Source organism: Sorex araneus, chromosome 3 (genome assembly GCF_027595985.1).
Source record: "Sorex araneus isolate mSorAra2 chromosome 3, mSorAra2.pri, whole genome shotgun sequence".
Classification (NCBI taxonomy): Eukaryota; Metazoa; Chordata; class Mammalia; order Eulipotyphla; family Soricidae; genus Sorex; species Sorex araneus.
The window spans coordinates 205,972,262-205,991,290 of NC_073304.1; the positions used below are offsets into that span (position 1 = coordinate 205,972,262).

A 19,029-nucleotide genomic window follows, 5' to 3' on the forward strand; every position below is an offset into this window, starting at 1 on the left:
GGTGTTGATCCATTCTTGGTAGTTGGCCACATGCAAGCCAAGTGCTTTAACCCCTGTACTATCTCAGAAAGCTCCAAAGAAGTGTTTTTAATGGTCTCTAATTGGCTCCTGACCTGAAGGAGCTTCGCACTGGACATGGGAAATAGACTAAAGGCTCAAAATGACACCACCAAGAGCAATAGAACAAGAGCGAGCATCCCCGTGGGTTCCATGTCCTCCCCTTTGTACTGTTGGCAGCTGCATCCCCTGTGCATTGCTCCACGGAGGGCCTGTAGGCCTCGGTGACTATACATGCACATACCCAGGGATATCTGGGCCTCTCGAGATTTGGAGATTTCGAGGCTTTTCTTTCCCTTTAGAGATTATGTTCAACTCAGCACATGGAAACTGAGGGAAGATAATGAAAGCAATGGGTTGTGAGTTTTTCTGTAGGGAGATTTTTCCTGAAAGAAGTGAATTTCTGCTCAGATTGATGGAGCAGTCGTAGGAGTAGTATGAAAGGGAAGGGAGACAGTTTTCCCTAGCCAAGAGATATAACTACAGTAGCCTGAGACCAGAGAGAATGTACTGCACGTAAGGCGCTTGCCTTGAACATGTCCTACTCATGTTCAATCCCCTCACCTCATAAGGTCCCCTGAGTACTGCCAGGAGTAAGCCCTGAACACTGCTGAATATGGCCCAAGACAGCCCTCTCCAAAAAAAAAAAAAAAAAAGGTAGCTTATGTAAAGCTGATCATATGGTTCCCTGAGCACCGCCAGGAGTAATTTCTGAGTAACCATGAGCATCTCTGGGTGTGACCCAAAAAAGGGAAAAAAAAAGAAAGGAAAAGGGAGGGAGGAAGAAAAAAGCTATCAATGACATTATAGGGAGTGCGCAAAGGTTTCTGAAAAGAAAGCAGAAATCTATTAATTTAAATAGAAAAGCCAACATACTTGTTTTTTTGTAGGCCATATTCAGCAATGCTCAGGGGCTACTCCTAGTGGTGCTCAAGGAACCATATATGGTGCTGGGGATCAAACCTGGGTCAGCTGCATGGAAAGCAAGCGCCTTAACCCCTGTACTATCTCTGGCTCCAATGTGTGTTTTTTTTTCTTAACACCTAATATGTGTCTGGCACTATGCTAAAGGATGAATAAGACCAATTCTGACTTTCAGGAGCTCAGGATCTTCTTTATGGGAAGGAGGAAAAAAGTAGTATTTTCTTGAACTTCTAATAAGAACCAGATATTCTGCTGGGAGAGACGGTTAAGAGGGTGCGTTACAGTGTTAATACTCTAAATACAACTGTTAAGAGTTGAATGCCCTTTATGAGTTTGTGTGTGTGTGGTGGGGGGGTGTCTGTGTGTATCTGTGTGTGTGTGTGTGTGTGTGTGTGTGTGTGTGTGTCTGTGTCTGTGAGATAGAACACAGGGCCTCATACTTGCAAGCCAAATGCTGTACTGCTGGGCTCTATCTCTGATCATTTTTAATATATCCCTTTAGGAAACTATATGGGGGAGTCTAATTCTGGGAACTAGGGGCTGGCCAGATGATGAGAGAAGGACCCAATTTGGGTTGAACTAGGGAGGCTGAGGGCAGAAAGTGATGAAACACTATAGGAAAGGCATTGTTCTCTCTGTAGAAGCAAGACCAGGAAAGATCCAGGGAAGAGAAGTAAAAGGCTTTTAGCAGAGAAGCAATCTGCTTTCCCATCATTATACATTTTTCTGTGAAAGGTCCTTTTGTTTGTTTTGGGGCCGTACCTGGCAGTGCTCAGGGGACTTCTGGCACAGTGCTCAGAGGTTGCTTCTGGCAGTGCTCAGGGGATCATGGCTTCTGGGGACCCGGCCTGGGTCTCTTTGTATATAGAATATATACTTAGCTCATTGATCCATCTCTCTGACCCTGTAAAGATTTCTAAGAGCATGACAGTGTTTTTCTGGTTTAATTCCTTTAATGCCTAGAACTCTGCCATAAGAGATTGCTTGTTGAGCTTAGCCTTTGGCTCCAAGGAGCTTAGGAGAAGTCGCTATGAGGAATTGCTATAATATTCAAAGGATGGAAATACCAACTGGAACCAATCCCAAGATATCCAGGTACCTTCCATAGAGACCCTGTGATATGCTGAGCCCAAACAACAGTCCTTTCTAGGCTCTGCCATCTCTTATTTTTCCTTTTATCCCCTGCCTGGAAGGTTACACCATGGGTGGGAATAAAAATCTACTCTCCTATTGCATCTAGGCAGCTGCCAGCAGTCTGTTTGCCTTGTTCTTTGCTGGCAAATCATTAAACAGCCCCCCTAAAGTAGGCCTCTTCCCCAGGGCCGCCCCATGGACAGGGATTCCAAACTGTGGTCAAAGGGCGGTCAGCGGTCAGGTTGGAGCTCTGGACCATCTCCAGCACCAGCTTCTGGTCATTGCCTCATCTGAAGAGAAGCCTCCTTGGCCTGATCTCAGCCCCTGGTGGCTTCTGAAGAGAGAATCTGAGCATCTGAGTTGGCTAATGGCTTGAATAATTTTGCCTTCCTCTTCCTGATATGATTTCTAAGTTTAACTACCCCAGTGTTTCCACTGTTGTTTCTTTAACACAATGAAGCACAGGCCAGGCTCCATCTCTTTCCAACTTTACAATGGAAATGCAATATTGTGTGCTGCTGTCCAGGTGCTGGGGTCTGGGGAATAGCCAAGCGCAATCCATAACTTTTCCTTATTCTGATTTAGCTGAGTTGGCCCGTTTTTTGTTTTGTTTTGTTTTGTTTTTTTGCTTTTTTTTTGGGTCACGCCTGGCGATGCACAGGGGTTACTCCTGGCTTTGCACTCAGGAATTACCCCTGGCGGTGCTCAGGGGACCACACGGGATGCTGGGATTCGATCCTGGGTCGGCCGGGTGCAAGGCAAACACCCTACCCGCTGTGCTGTTGCCCCAGCCCCTAAGTTGGCCCGTTTGGATACAGTGGCTTGTTGCAGGCCTTCTCAGCCTGGGAAAATCCAGTGTGGCTGAGGGTAGTAGAGAGCAGTTTGCAGGGCAACTTGAAATGCCAACATATAATATTTGAGCGGACTAGCTTGGAAGACATGGAATGTGTGTGAAATAACCTGATTAATTTAGCCAGTTCACACTCTTGCATCGAAATCACCAAATTTAGCAATGCTTGGGCAACAATGCTAAATTTGGCACATCTGAGACATAACACGGTAGATTTTAAAATGGAAGAGCAAAGTCTTCCAAGCGAGGTGAGACAGTGAAGGCTATGGTAGCTAGTTGAATAGGCCACTCTATGGGTCTGAGCTGTGACCTCAAGTCTCAGGACACACCTTACTCATCCTAAACAAAGGTGGACTGTTCATGAGAAAGCATCTCTGAGCCGTGTCTGTTGTGGCTAGGAAAGGAGGTGAGATAAGCCCGCGGGGAGAGGAAGGAAGCTGAGGCTGCTGGACCGGGGTGCCCAGGCCCAGAGGGGAAGGGAACAGATACAGACCTTGCCTCTGTCCTGTTACTAAAAATAATCTCACTCTCACTCACTCTCATCGTTGCTCATCAGTTTGTTCGAGCGGGCACCAGTAACATCTCTCATTGAGAGCTTATTGTTACTGTTTTTGTCATACCCCATATGCCACGAGTAGCTTGCCAGGCTCTGCCGTGCGGGCACCATACTCTTGGTAACTTGCCAGGCTCTCCGAGAGGGGCAGAGGAATCGAACACGGGTCGGCCGTGTGAAAGGCGAACGCCCTACCGCTGTGCTATTGCTTCAGCCAAAAAATAATGTAAGGCTGAACATTCTAGAAATCACCCTTCCTTCTGAAGGCATCCATCCTTGCATCCTAGTACCCTGTTGAGGTTTGTTATTCCGCAGAGAATACTTCCCAGCATGGATGCCTGGAGGCAGCGTGGCAGAGAAGACAGACAGGTACTGGGACCGAGTTTAGGAGACCTTAAATTCCTTTTAGTAGTTTTGTAACCATGGGCAGTATGTAACTTGAGTTGCACATTCCTCATTGGTGAAAAGCAAGTTTTAAAAGTCCCTTACAGGTATGAACCAGACTCGGCTGTCGGCAGTTTACATTTCTCGGAAACAGTGCCTACTGATTCAAATGGAGTTTCTCTCATTCTTTTCACCAATTCTAAAGGCTGACAATATGCAAAGACCCGGACTGAACTCCATTAATATTTTTCTTTGGGGGGCCATAACCAACGGTGCTCAGGGCTTACTTCTGGCTCTGTGTTCAGGGGTCACTCCTGGCAGGCTTGGAGGACCTTTTGGGATGTGGGGATCAAGCCTAGGTCGACTGCGAGCATGACACCCTACCCTCTGTATCTCTCCAGCCCCTCATGAGCTCAGTTTTCCCCCTTGGACTTTGTCATCCTGTTTCCTCTTTGAAGTTGGCACATCATTTTAGTTCTTCTGTCAACCTTCGAGCCCTGAGCATCCTTATTCCCTCAGAATGGTTTTCTGAATGACATCTATCATCTTTTCTCTCTCTGATGGTCTTTTCTTGTCAGATGGCCCAAGTTTATGCTTCTCTAGCTCCACCCAATTTATTTTCTTTATGTATATATTTAAAATTATACAATTAAGCAGAAATATATATGTGTATGTATATTTGCATATTTTTTATTAATTTTTTTTTAGTTTTTGGGTCACACCTAGTAGTGATCAGAGACTGCTCCTTGCCTGGCACTCAGGAATCACTCCTGGAGGGCACAGGGAACCATATGGGGTGTTGGGGATCAAGCCCAGGTTGGCCACATGCAAGACAAGTGCCGTACTTGCTGTACCATTGCTCCAGCCCCCAAATTAAGATTTTTTGGGGGGGCTCGGGCACCACTCCTGGCAATGCTCAGGGGTTATTACTCCTGGCTCTGTGCTCAGAAATTACTCCTGGTAGTGCTCAGGGGACCCTATATGGTGCCAGGGTAAACCCAGGTAGGCTGCTTGCAAGGCAAGTGCGCTACCCTCTGTACTCTCACTTTGGCGCCCCTTATTTTGAAATATTTTAACAAAGTAGATTAAGGAAATTCCAGAAATCCCCTACTCTCCCAATTTAATTATTTAAGAAACAGCCATTCCAAAGAGGCTAAACTGAGGATAAGAATGAGTTCTAGTGACTTTCAGTTACTATTAGAGGCAACCTGTGAGCATAAACACTGACTTATTTAAATGAAGAACAAAATGACCAGACTGGACCTCAGAAATTGTTTCAGTTCTGGCAGCCGGAAGTAGCAACTCCTGGTCAATCTGTTTTTCCCAACCCCCTAGCTCCAGGAGCTTGACTTTATGGTGCTGGTGTGTCCTGCAGCCCGAGATAAAAGTCAAGATAGTTCTAAGTTCAGGTAATAGAGGTTGCACAGGAGAGAATGATTATAAAATCTGAAAAGAGGAAGCGGGGCGAAGGCTGCCTTTGATGTCCAGCCAATGTTCCTGATTACAAAGGCAAAATTGTAGCAGGCAGTAAAGTTACCTGTCCAAGGCTCGGGTGAAGGTCCGTACGTGGAACCAGAGAACTAAGAGATTATTGCGGCAAAGGTAGGGGGAGGAGGGTGGCCGGGAAATAGGAGACATTAAAGAATTGCTTGCAAAAGCACACACCCCAAGAGGAGATGCCTTGGATAAAAGTAAGACCAGCATTAAGTTCGGGGCTCAGTTGAGCCCTGGAATGCCCTTTGTGAGGAGGTAATGAGATCACATGGCCTCCTTCATGGGAAGGAGGCAGGCTGAGAACTGGAAGAGCTTGTTCAGTGGGGTTGGGAGGGCTGAGCACGGGAGGGAAGTGACCGTGGATAATGAACTGTCTCAGGCTGCGGAGCGGCACCGCTGCATGGGACACGAGCTGAAGATTGCCAAGAGAGAAGCAGTCAGAAGGAGTTTTTATTTCAGTGCTGGAGCAATAGCACAGCTGATATAGTGCTTGCCTTACACTCGGTCAACCTGGATTTAATACCCAGCACCCCATAGGGACCCCCTGAGCATTCCAGTGATCCCTGAGTGCAGAGCCAGAAGTAAGCCCTGAGCACTGCTGGGTGTGGCCCCCAAACAAAACAAAAAAGTTTCTTTCCCTCCAGGAATAAGGAGGATTTTTTTTTAACTCAGTGATAAAAACATATACCATTTAATGAGTGCTTACTGATGATATTGGGCTCTGTGTTAGCACTTAATCCTTTATCTGCAGTCTTCCAGCTAATTGGGAAGCATTTTGGTTTCTCTGGTGAAGAAGAGGAATACAGATCTCAGAAAAGTTAAGGAACTTGTCCAGGATCACACAGATAAACAAGGGAGCCATACTTTAGTTTTAATTTTATTTTCATAAGGTTGTTCACATTAATTGATTATATTCAATATTTCAACACCCGTCTCACCACCATTATACCTTCCCACCACCACTACTTCAAATTTTCCCCCCACCATTCAAGCCTGCCTGCCAGAGACAGATGCTAGATAATTTATTTTCTATTGCCTACATGAATATCAGGAGAGGTCGCATGCGGCCGCACGCTTCTGGAATTCTAAAATTGTAAATGGTTGGGGTCCAGAGACATAATGTAGAGAGCTAATCCATTTTGAGATTCATTTGGGAATCTCTGGATCAAGGCCGTTTATGTGCTTGGATGGTGCCCAGAGGCAGATTGTGGGCATGACAGCCAGGACCCCAAGCGGGCAGGCTGGGAGAGGAAAAGGGACGGCCTGTCTCCGCTGCCGCCATGTGGCCTGAAGTCTTAGTCCCTGAGCCCGCATACCTTGGTTTTAATTCTGGAAGCTCGTGGGCACTGGGGTTTCATCTGGAGTGGGCGGAGATGGCACACCTGCTCCATCTGAGGTGCCGCAGTGGAATTGGTGAGCCATCCTTTTAACATTGGGTCTGTTTGGGAAGGGGGGCGTTCAGGAGCATCAGAAAGTCAATGAAGATAGGGACAGTCTCAAGCATATGAAATACAACACACGCCCCAAAGGACCATGCACGTGTCTTGTGTGGATGTAAAGCCTGTGTGCAAAGCTCAGACCTGGGGCAGTGTGGCTGGGCTTTGAGAGTGCTCTTTTCCGCATGTCCTCAAGGCAGCATCTGGGATGGGAGCATCCTTCCATGGTCTTCAGGAAACATCTTCCACCTCTCCACCACCCCCAGTTCTTGCAAGCCTGTTTCTTTTGACCTTTTCATAGTTTCACTGAAAGGACTGGGTGACCCACAAAGAACATGTGTGTGCCATTGTTTTTAGGAGACCTTGCACTCCCGGGAGTTGGAACAACAACTCACTTTTCCTTCCAGAGCCCTCTTCACCACTTAAAGTACCCTGTGGGGCGGTCAAGGCATTGAATGGCGTGTGTGTGTGTGTGTGTGTGTGTGTGTGTGTGTGTGTGTGTGTCGATTTGGGGCTCAACCAGAATTCTTGGGGCAACTCCTCCTAGCAGTCTCACAGGACCATATAATACTGGGGATCAGACCCATTGCTCCTGCATACAAAGCCTGTGCTCAACCAGTTTGGTTCTCTCCTGCCCCTTGCTTTGGTTTTTATTTATTGTGGTGGTGGTGGGCAGGGAGGAAGGCACTGGGGCCACACCCGGTGGTACTTGGGGCCTCAAGTTGCTGAAACCAAGTCTTGCATGTGCAAAGTATGTGTCGGACCACATGAGCCAGATTCCTGTTTTTATTTTTAATGAGAAAGACCTAAACAACTCTACTTGTGGAAGAGTGAATGAAACTGCAGAAGGATAACAAGTATGGCTGTCATGCCATCAGTATAATGATACAAGAAATACTATGAAACCTTGTTTGGTTTTTTGTTTGTTTTTTTCTTTTTGGGTCACACCTGGCGATGCACAGGGGTTACTCCTGGCTCTGCACTCAGGAATTACTCCTGGTGATGCGCAGGGGACTGTATGGGATGCTGGGAATCGAACCCAGGTCGGCCGCGTGCAAGGCAAATGCCCTACCCACTGTGCTATCGCTGCAGCCCCAAAACCTTGTTTTCTTTTTTACCGACATGTCTGGCTTCTCAGCTCCATATTTCCAAGAACTGATTTTTTGTGAGCATTAGGTCTCACAGAGCAGTGCAAAGGTACCAGGGTTTTTTTTTTTTTTTTACAAATTGCAGTAGCAAAGGAGCCCCAGCTCTATGCTGGTCACCACAAATAATACCCATTGCAAGTGTAAACATCCCTTTAAAATCTACAGAGGCTGGCCCTCCTCCTCATCTGCACCAGGATCCAGCCCTGCTGGAGCCCCAGCTGCACTTTCCTGTCATCCAGCATCCTCTCCTCACAGCCTCAGGATTCAGGGGCTGGAGATACTCCTTTCTGCCCTCAGGACCCGCACACTTCCTCAGTGTCATTTAACCTTTCACAAAACTTCAGCAACATTTCACTTTTGCCCCCAAGACAAGGCAATAAATAGGATGTGGGCTGCCTTCTTGGACTGGAACAAGGGATAAGACACAAAACAAAATAGAAGTAGCTCTATTATTGTTAGTTTTTTAACAGCAAAACAAAACCTCAGTGCCCCACTGAGCCTCACGAAGTTTTGTGCCTCACTTCGCCCTGTGATTGAAGCCTTCAAAGCAAAATTCCACAGTATTTCCTCACCATCTCCTGTTTCCCCGAGCCACCATTGCCAGGACGGTGATACATGTAGTGCTGTCTTTAGAGTTAACTCTCTGTAGTTGGCTCTCTGGTTGCAGACCTTTCAGCAGTTTTAGGTGTGTGTGTGTGTGTGTGTGTGTGTGTGTGTGTGTGTGTGTGTAGTGCAGGGGATCAAACCTTAGGGTTTACATGTGGCAGGCAAAGGCTTTGCTGCTGAGCTGTATTCCAGGCCCATGACCTTCAATATTTGATCAAAAAGTATGGGGACTGGAACAACAGTACAGTGTGTAGGGCATTTGCTTTGCATGCAGCTGACCCAGGTGAGATCCCAGGCTTCCCAGATGGACCCCCAAGCACTGCCAGGAGTAATTCCTGGGAACAGAGTCAGGAGTAAGCCCTGAGCATTGCCAGATATGCACTCACTGCTCCCCCACTCCCCTCTCAAAAAAAGTGTCTGGTAGGCAGGTGTGCTGCACCTACTATATCACAGGCATTGAAGGGGCAGAGGGGGGTGATCATAGTCTGAAGGAGAAGGAAATAAGCAGACAAGTAAGTGTTAGGAAATGCAGCCTATTAAGGGGACGGGGAGGAGAGGCCTCTAATCAATCCTGGCAAAGCAGCAAGTGCCAAAGATGTTGTTTCTGAGTATGGACTGCAGAAGCAAGGGACAAGGGAAGGGATCAATAAACTGAGACAAGTCCCCAAAGCTAAGTTTTTAAAAGTGGGCTTGGGGACCAGAGCAGTACAGCAGGTAGGGTGCTTGCCTTGCATGGAGCTGAACTGGCTTTGATCCCCGGAACCACATAATGGTCCTCCAAGCACCACCAGGAATAATTTCTGAGCATAGAGCCAGGAGTAACCCCTGAACATCGCTGGGTGTGACCCAAAAATAAAAAACAGACTTGGGCTGGGGAGATAGCTCAAAGGATTGGAGAGCACACTTTGCACGTAGAACCCTGGGTTAGGTCCCTAGCACTGCTTGGTCCCCTAAGCACTGCTGGGTATGACCCTTAAGTGAAAATAAATAACAGTGCATACTGTATTCCAAGAGCTACGGGGAGCCTTGTAAGAGCTTAAAGTGGAAGAAGAGTGGCATGCTTGCATCAGCGTTTTTGACCACTTTGGCTTCAGAACAGAGAAAGTATTAAAAGGGCTGAGGTGGCCCCACTTAAGAGGTTATTTCGGTGAAGTGGATGAGCAGTGATGAGAGCCCACACTGGGCAGCCATAGTGGGGCTGCAGGAAGAGGACATGAGAGAAGCAGTTTGCGGAGAGAACTGTTAGCGCTTACTGACTGCTTGTGTATGGGGGAGGAGGGGCTCGGTGAGGTACAAGGGGCCATAGGGAGTGAAGAAGATGAATGGATAGAAGGATGTGGTCTGGCCTGGTTAGTAGGTAGACAGTACCTCTAATTCCTAAAATAGGGAGCACTAGAGGAGTAGTTTTAATGAATAGAGAGGTTAGGTCAATATTCAATGTGCTGCATTTGAGGTATCTCATTTATGGATCTTCTGGATGAAATGTCCAGACCTTACCTCTTGGTTATACGGTATTGGAGCTCAAGAGAGGTTTGCAGACCATAACTGAAGACCACCATGATCCCTGAAGCCGTGGGAATGACTGCGGTCACCCAGGGGGAATGAAAAGAAAAAGGATCCTAGGTAAGGATCCTGAAGGTCTCAACCTATATTACAGGGATTTGTCTTGAGTTCCTTTTGCCTTAGGGATGTATAATTAGGAAGGTGGGTTTGCTTTGTCATGACAGCAGCTGTTCTGATCTTTTTTAAACCTTATCCTATTTCCATTTTTTTCCTGATCTCAGTTGTTTAATCCAGGGCATATCACCTAATCTCTTAGGGCCTCACTTTCGCATCTTTAAAATGGAAACAGATTTTCTAATTTACAGGCTTTCTCTGAATATAAAAAGAGTTTGTACACAAAAGTACTCAGAATAATTACTGGCCCACAATATTTACTCAATAAATATAAGTAATTATCATCATCATTAGCCTGGGCCACGGAGGTAGACTATGCCCCTTCGCAGTTTCCTGACTCCAAAGGATGGAGTTAGAAAGAGATAAGTTCTAATCTTGTTTGACCTTAACTTCTCTGGGCCTCAGAGCTTCTGTCTCTTCTGTTACGTGGGTAAGATCCCAAGGAGCTCATAGTTTGGTAGATGAGAAGCCCTGGCCAGCCAGAGGCATTTACTAAGGGTTCATTTCCTCCCCTGGATTTTCTGGAGCCCCAAGTGTTGGATGTCTTTGTTGATTTCTGATTCCAAGTTGTTTCCCATCCAGACCCTCCTTAGGGGCATCCTACAGCAGATCACAGGGACTCACCATGCAGGCCTGGGGGCCGAGTGGTGTGTAAAGAGATGCAAGTTCTTCTCTAAAGATCCTCTTTTCCTAAGTGACTCTCCCCTCTCTTCACCGGGTCTCCGGCAGTCCTGAGGAGGAAGCTGGCAGCCTGGGGCTGGACGGAGGCGCCAGCAGTGTCCTTCCTGTACCATCCTACTATCTGAGTCTGTTGCAGCTGCTGAATCTCTGGCTTGTCACCGGATTGGCTCTTTTTACCCACCAAAGGCCTATGCCTTCCCGGGTCTAGTTCTCGCTGGCCTTTCTGGCCTCACCTCCTGCCTTGCTGCGCATAACCCACCCCTCTGCCTTCCTTCCCCCTCCACTACGCCTGTTACCAAGCACAGGCAGTTTCCTGGGTGAGGAATGGAACTTTTTTTTTCTTTTTGGATCATACCCAGTGATGCTCAGGGGTTATTCCTGGCTCTGCACTCAGGAATTACCCCTGGCAGTGATTGGGGGACCATATGGGATGCTGGGGATTAAACCCGGGTCGGGCGCGTGCAAGGCAAAATAGCCCTACCCACTTTACTATCGATCCTGGAACCCCTCTTTAAAAAAAAAAAACTATTGAATCACAGTGAGATACACAGTTACAAAGTTGTTCATACGTTGTATGACTGAACACCCATCCCTTTACCTGTGTACATTTCTACATTTCCCATCACCATTGTCCCTAGTATTCCTCCCATCACCCCACCCACCAGGCTGCCTCTAGGCAGACACTTCTCTCTCTCTCTTTCTCTTTCTCTCTCTCTCTCTCTGCCTCCCTCCCCCCTTCTCTCTTTCTCTATCTCCCCTTTTAGGCATTAGGTTTGCAATAGTTAGCACTGTCCTCCCGTTGTTCATCAATTTGCTCGAGTGGGCACCAGTAACATCTCCATTGTGAGACTTGTTACTGTCTTTGGCATATCGAATACGCCAGGAGTAGCTTGCCAGGCTCTGCCATGCAGGTGGGATACTCTTGGTAGCTTGCCAGGCTCTCTGAGAGGGACGGAGGAATCGAACCTGGGTTGGCTGCGTGCAAGGGAAATGCCCTATCCACTGTGCTATCTCTCCAGGTTTGCAATATAGGTACTGAAATGAAATCCCTCTTTTTCTTGGTCCACTGGATAATTCAATGCATATATCATTAGCCCCTGAGGTGGAACCCATGAACTCTCCTGCTGGGCATCTCTGCCCTCCCGGGTACAGTTGTCCAGTGTCCCTCCTTGTGCCCTCCCACAAAATCCTGAATGAACCTGGGATGAACCTGCATCATGATGCCATCGGACAGTGTCTGTGCTTGTCATCAGAGCCAGGTTTCCATCTCATCACTTGTATAATGCTTTGCACCATGGGGGCCTTCAGCGCTCGTGGAATCATGAAACAATTTGATCTGTAGTTGGACAGGTGGGCAGACAGACAGATGAACATTGGAGTATGTTGAGACAAAGGCCATAATTTTACTGAATTTCACAGCTCTTTTGTTTCCTTTTTTCTTTCATTTTTGGACTACACACAATGATGTTCAGGGGGGTAAGTCCTGGCTCTGAACTCAAGGGCTCCTGGCAGGCTCAGGGGACCATATGGGGATATAGTCCAGGTCGGGCCATGTGCAAGGCAAGTACCTTACCACTATACGATCACTCTGGCCCCTGAACTGATAGCTTATGACCCCAACTTTTAACCTACACTAAAACCTTAATCACTAACCTTATATTCTGGAGGAATGGTTCTTCCTCCCATCTCAGTGACTTTTGATCCATCCCTACCGAAAGATTTTTTTATTATTATTATTCACAAAGATTCCATTCAATGCAAGGTGCTGCCTACCTAGTGCAAACCTGCTGTGGAAGGAACTGCAGGATACAGTGAGAGAAAATGGCCTGAAATGCTCCCCACCCCCCAGATGACTGCTTTTAAAATCCATCACTGATAACTCAATGAACAGTATCATCTTTATATACTCCGGATTCTCTCTGGTTCCTCTGAGGGTTCTTTCTGGCAGCCCTTCAGACCTCAGCAACACTGGAGAAGGAAGTGTGGCCAGCTCCTTGTAGGAAATCCGCTTTGTTGCCAAGATGCATTGGGTTTCCACCATGTGGGAGTCCTTGGCCCACGGGACTCTCCAGGGGCAAATAAATCACATTAGGTTCTCACAGCACTCTGGGAAAATTCCATTCAGATGGCCCCTTGAATGAGAAGAGCACATTTAGGAGGGCAGCCCTGCCCATTTGATAAGGGGATCCTCAGGTCTCCATTAGTCCAGACTTGGCCTGCTGCCCCATGAGTCATTGTTAGCACGAGCCACACTGGAGGCCCAGGGTCTCAGATTGGACCAGCTGTGCCCTCAGAGCAGAGCAGGTGAGCTGGCTGTGCGTCCCCTGGATCAGTCTTGGGGGCAGGGTGAGTGCCAGAAATTGTGCTGGTTAAGGTACCACTCAGCCCAGCCACATCCCCAGAATGTCTTTCTTAGCTCAGTATGGGCCGGGGGGAGACTGTAGGGGGCAAGGCCCTTGGTGGGAGAAGCACCAGGCCCAGGAGCAGGTAGAGATCTATAGGGTAGCCACCTGGGGGGCCCTGTGGCCCTCAGAAGAGCTCTCGGGGTGCAAGGAAGGAAGGCAGGGCTCTGAGGACATTGCTGTAGGTGTGCATGACTGGTCTCTCAGCCTGAGGCTTCCAAGAATCGGGCAGTGAGAGAGGCTGGGCTAGCAGAGCCCTCCATTTGCCCTGGAAAATTTGGGCTAAAGGTTATTGGAGCTGTTTTGCAGTAGATTCTTCATTTGGGTCCCTCTTTAGTTGCTTCTTGCTCACCTATGCTCCCACCTTGACCTAGCCTTGATTCTGGCACCCCCAAAGTGACAGCTAATAGAAACAGGCTCCTTCAGAGATCACCTAAGAAGACTTACTACTGGGTGCCTGCTTCAAAGCAGCCTGGCAGGGCCTGGCACTCATAGCACTGGCACTGTAGCTCCCTGGGAGCAGGCCTAATGCAAATCTCTCTCTTTCTCTCTCTCTCTGCAGTCCCACCCTCTGTACCTGTGCAATGCCAGTGATGACGACAATCTGGAGCCGGGATTTATCAGTATTGTGAAGCTAGAGAGCCCGAAGCGAGCCCCTCGCCCCTGCCTGTCACTGGCCAGCAAGGTAAATGACTGCGTGTGCCCTCAAACTCTCAGGCCCAGCTCTGGGCCGTACTCTCGTGCACTTTCCTTGAGGCATGAGGTGCTGGCTCTATCAGGTGCTCTGGTCTCATGTGGGTCCCAGGGAGGTGGGAAGGCAGGCTGCTATCTCTTCCCAGTGCAGCCCGCTAAACACTGACTGTCTTGTAGGGCAAAGATCCCACTCCACCTCCTTCCCCTCCACCTGGAAGTTCCCAGGCTTCCCCTGCCAACATCAGAGCAAAGAGTTGTGAGGCTGAGGGGTATCCATCTCTCAGAAGCATGCACTGAGCTGAAGAGAAGCTGTTTTGCAATATTTTACTCCAGAGCGGAGTAATTGTTCCCCTCCCCCTTCACGACTTCACATTCTTCCTCTGAGATTGCAAACGGAGGACCCCTGTCCCCACTTCTGCATTGCTGACAGCAGCCCTGGGCGCCCCCACCAGCCTGCCTCCTCGCAGGGCTTGTGCAAACCCGACCCGGTTTGCCCACAAGTCGCTGTTCTCAGGTGTGCTCCCTATGAACCCAGTGGGACACAGGACAGATTCCTTGCATTGTCCCTTTGCTTTTCACAACAGCAGAGAAAGCCCGACCTTATTGTTCTCAGTTTGACATGTGAGTCAAGTGAGGATCAGAAAACTTAAGTAACTTGCCAGAGAGACCTGGCTAGGAAGGGGTGGGGCTGAGATTTGAACCAAGGCCAGTTCAGTTCTCAAACCTGGGCTTTTAATCTCACTGCTCTGGTGCTCCCCAGTCTGGTGGGGAAATCAAATACATGTGAAGAACTTCTCCTGGTGACATTACCCAGAATGTCGTTATAATGTGTGTGTGTGTGTGTGTGTGTGTGTGTGTGTGTGTGTGTGTTAGGGGGGATGTGGGGTACAATGGGCACTTGGGGGAGGGACCCTACTCCCTGGGTGTTGGAATAGGAGTGTGACCACCCTGACCTGCACGTCTGCTTGCTGCTCAGCCCCAGAGCCCCAGGGGGTTTCCTGCTCCTCCCGAGGGCTCAGGGAGTAGCACCGCAGAGCCTCATGGAAGCAACCTGCTTCTTTTAATTTTTTTATTACAATTTTTTTCTTGGATTTGGGGCCACACCTGGTGGTGCTCAGGCCTTCCTCTTGGCTCTGTACTCAGGGATCATTCCTAGTGGCCTTTTCCTTTGTTGTTGCCGCCATCAGCATCACCAAGCTGCCTTTAATCAGAGTGAGTCAGTTTGTTTCTTTACTTGCAACTCTGTGTCAGGCCAGGCCCTTTTTGCCTCATGCCTGGACTAATGGCCGTGGATTTCTGGTTGGTGGAAGGAGCTGGTTAGGAGGTGAGCAGCCAGGTACCAGCCCTTCCTCTCACCATAGAGACCATTTCCTGGTCACCAGGTACCAGGAAGCTAGAGGGGATATCCCGCCTATCATTGCTTATCAGCCATGGGACCCTGAGCAAATGACTCAGTTTCTCTGAGGTTTGATTTCTTAACTCAGAGGTGGGACTGGTAACTGCTACAGAGTGATAAATAAAACATGAATAGAGTGATAGCTGATGTTATAACTCATACGGAAGAAGCATTTCCTCTGTGCCAGGCATTTTGTACATGATTCTACATGGGTATACTCATATAGTCCTCAGAGCAGCCCTATGAAGTAAGACATACTAGTATCCGTTTACAGAAAGGAAAACTCAGGCACAGAGCACTTAGTGACTTGCCCACAATCTCACAGCTAATAGTAGGTAGCAGATTCCAAATATAAACCGAGACAGTCTGGGCAGGATCGATCTCAATAAAAGTTCTAGCCCTACTTCCTCCTACCCTTCCTTTAAGCCCTGATGCACCTCCACCTTCTCTGCTGAGTCTTTCTTGACCAGCTCAGACCAGTAAGCTCACCAGTAAGCTGACACACCTTCAGGGTCTCTGCCTGTGTTTCCCATCCCAGGTTTCACGGAGGTGCCAAGGGTCCTTCTTATTCTCACCCCGATCTCAACCTCAGCCTGCTTTTGTATTATTGAAAATTTGCACCAGAGTGTGTGTGTGTGTGTGTGTGTGTGTGTGTGTGTGTGTGTGTGTGTGTTTGTGGGAAACTGAAGGGAAGAACTTTCTGTGGTGAAATAAAGTTTGGAAACTACTGGTCTAGTTCATTCATTTTTACGCAGGAATGTTGTTATCAGCATTATTGTAATTGTCTGCATATGTCTTGTCTCTGAAGTTCCCTGATGAGCCATTCGGGAGGGCCTGGCTTGGTGCCCCGGCACAGTAGGTGCTCTGTCAATCTTTGATGAATAGGAGATAGACAAAGACTGTCCATGTGGTTTGGAGAGGAAAATCGAAGGTCCAGAGCAGAGTGCGTGGCCAGTCAGAGGCAGGCTCTGCTGCTCACTCGCCGCTCTCTCTGAAATGAATCGGTTGCTGGAGTCTGTCGGCAGTCTTGCTCACTAACCCTGGGAGGCTGGCTACATGCTGCCCTACATGCTGCCACAGAGGGCTCTGGTACCTTCGGAAAGCCCTGCCTGGCGTTCCTGTCTGAGCACCAGTCCAATCTCTCTCTGCCTTCCTGATTCCACTCTGCCGAAGGGCTTTTCCTTTTTGCAACTTAAACATAAGAATTTGTTTCATGTTGTGTGTGTGGTTGGGGGTGGGGTCACTGAGGGGATTAGGGCGGAGAGCATGACAGGCCAGGGTGAAGGGCAAAGGATAAGTACCTGACCAATCCCGTTTCTCCCAGGTCATCTCTGACATAGCTCTCCTGTCCAGGATCTAAATGATGCCTGCAGCTGACTTCCACTTTCTATTCTGTTTCCAACATCTTGGAATTAAGAAACAAAGAAATGTAGTAATTAAGTTTCGGCTCACACTCCAGCCCAGGTTCTAGTAACCCAGCCTCAGTTACAGTCACATGTTTATCATCCATCAGGACCAGAAGTCCTGTCTTGTCGGGGGCACCTCTGCAGGGCATCCACTGGTGATTCCCAGGTCTTCCACGTCCTCCTCCACACTCCAGTCCTCCTAGCTGTTTCCCCAGCTTTGAGCTGAGTCCCTTCATCAGGCCGTTCAGCTCATTGCTTTCTTACAGGGGGGTTCCCTCCAGAATTTGACTGGGATGCTCAGTTTGGATTCTGTAAATCACTTTCTCCTTCGGGGCACATGGGTTATGGGTAGGAGTGACTCTGTGCCTGGCTATTCATCTGTGGCACTGCTCCGACTCCCCATCTGCCCCAAGAAAGCTCCTGAGTGTGCTCTCTGCAGGCCAGGCTGCTCCAACTGGACCATGAGGGAAGGACCAGTCTGTGTGCATACTGAAACTGAGTGGATGTTATTGGACATTTTCTCCAAACAGGGCTGCTTTTTCTCTCTGGCTCCTGGGGTATAGGTGGACTGAAGGGAGGCGTGGATGGCCCTTGTGGGTTGCACTGGACCCCAAATCTTGCATTTTGATTCCTAGAACTCTGGACACAGACAACCCATTGCCTCAAAGTCCTGTTTGTTTCCCTGTTAGCCAACTCTCTGGGCTCTTTGATCACTTTTACAACTTTCTAATTATGGGCTGTAATGGGCTGGGGTGTTTGAACGTCATGGTAATTACTTTCCACTGTTCCTACCCCAATCCTTCAAAGAGACAAGGGTGGGGAAGTAAGAAAATCTCCCAGAAGGAAGTCTGTGCCTCCCTAATGTTCCTCCAAGCTGGACTGGGTGGGTCCAGGGTCCCCTCTGGGGCTGACAGGAGGCCCAGGCAGCTGAGCTGCACAGAGGGTCCCAGTTCCGTGACCTCTCCCTGGCACCTGTACTGAGTCCAGCACACTCACCTTTCCAGCCTCTCCTTTCCCCCATGGGACTGTACCCTGTACCCACCCCCCCACCCCCCGGGGGATCTCTGAAGACCACTTTAGTGAAGACAGGGGAAACTCTGGAGGACTGCCTTTTGTCCAGGGCCCCCCCAGTGACCCTGGACTTGCTGGGAGTGAGCAGGCTGGGACCTCTCCCTTTCATCACCATTTCCATTCCTGAGCCCTGGGAATTTCCAGCCAAAGCCAGGCGAGGGCCTGAGCCTGGCCTAGGTGCAGAGAAGGCCCAGCCCCCAGCCAGGGGAGGGAGGGAGGAGGGAAGTTACCCTCCCGACAAAACGGAGGCCCCACTGGAGTGTCTCTGGCACCCTCCCCAGGCTCCCCTGCCTGCAGGCTTTGGTTCCGAGGGGGCCCCCTGCCCCCTGCTGCCACCTGGGGAGTTGGGAGCAGAGAGCGGGTGCAAGGAGCCGCTCCCGGCCTGCCTGGCAGGAGACCTGCCCCAACAGGCTTTCCCCGGGAAGGGAAGCAGAGATCAAAGCACTGGGAGTGTGAGTAAGCCCAGAGCTGGCTCCTCTTCCTGCCCACTGTGGGCAGAGGATTAACTCCTTCAGCTCCTGCAGGAGCGTGAGCAGCCCAGGCATGGGTCCCAGGCAGCTGTCTGGACTCCTGGGAGTCTTGGCCTTGCTGGGCTGGGAGTTTAACTCTTGCTCTTGTGCTTTCGCCGGGTCCTCAGCACACCTAGACTCCTGGGCTGTGTTCTCTGGCGGACTCTGCTGAGGCCAGTGAACTCTCTGTGTATGGACACAGGTCTGTGGGAACTGCCCCCAGCCTGCCCTTCCAGGCTCTAGTGCACCCCTGTGGAGGGCATGAGGGGTCAGTCCCCAGAAAGAACTCCCTTCAGCCCTTGAATTGGCCTGTGGAGAGCTGACAAACTAGAGTGTAATTGGGAGTGAGCCCCATAGCACAGGCTGAGCTTGGGGTTCTGCCATGGGCATCTGGGTGACAGCTAAGACTCTAGCCCTTGGAACGTTGCCTGAGCGCAGGGGAGACCCGCAGGCTCCTCTCGTAGCCAGGACTGGAGCCTCGGAAACTCAGCTCTGCTCCTTTCTTGGTGGGGAGGGGTGTGGGCAAAGGCGGTCTCCCCAGAAGTGCTCAGGGGTCCCGGGAGCCAACCGGGCAGTTTTAAGGCTAGGGCTGGAGGATGCCAGGCCAC

General features: G+C 49.3%; 1 protein-coding gene across 1 annotated transcript in view; it reads left to right on the plus strand.

The window, feature by feature from the left end:
• RNF43 (ring finger protein 43) overlaps positions 1–19,029 on the plus strand; it is a 69,670-nt gene that overhangs the window by 39,658 nt on the left and 10,983 nt on the right. The window contains exon 3 of the mRNA XM_004608632.2: positions 13,909–14,031. Coding sequence (XP_004608689.2) covers positions 13,909–14,031 — 123 coding nt within the window. The remainder of the gene's footprint in view (positions 1–13,908; positions 14,032–19,029) is intronic.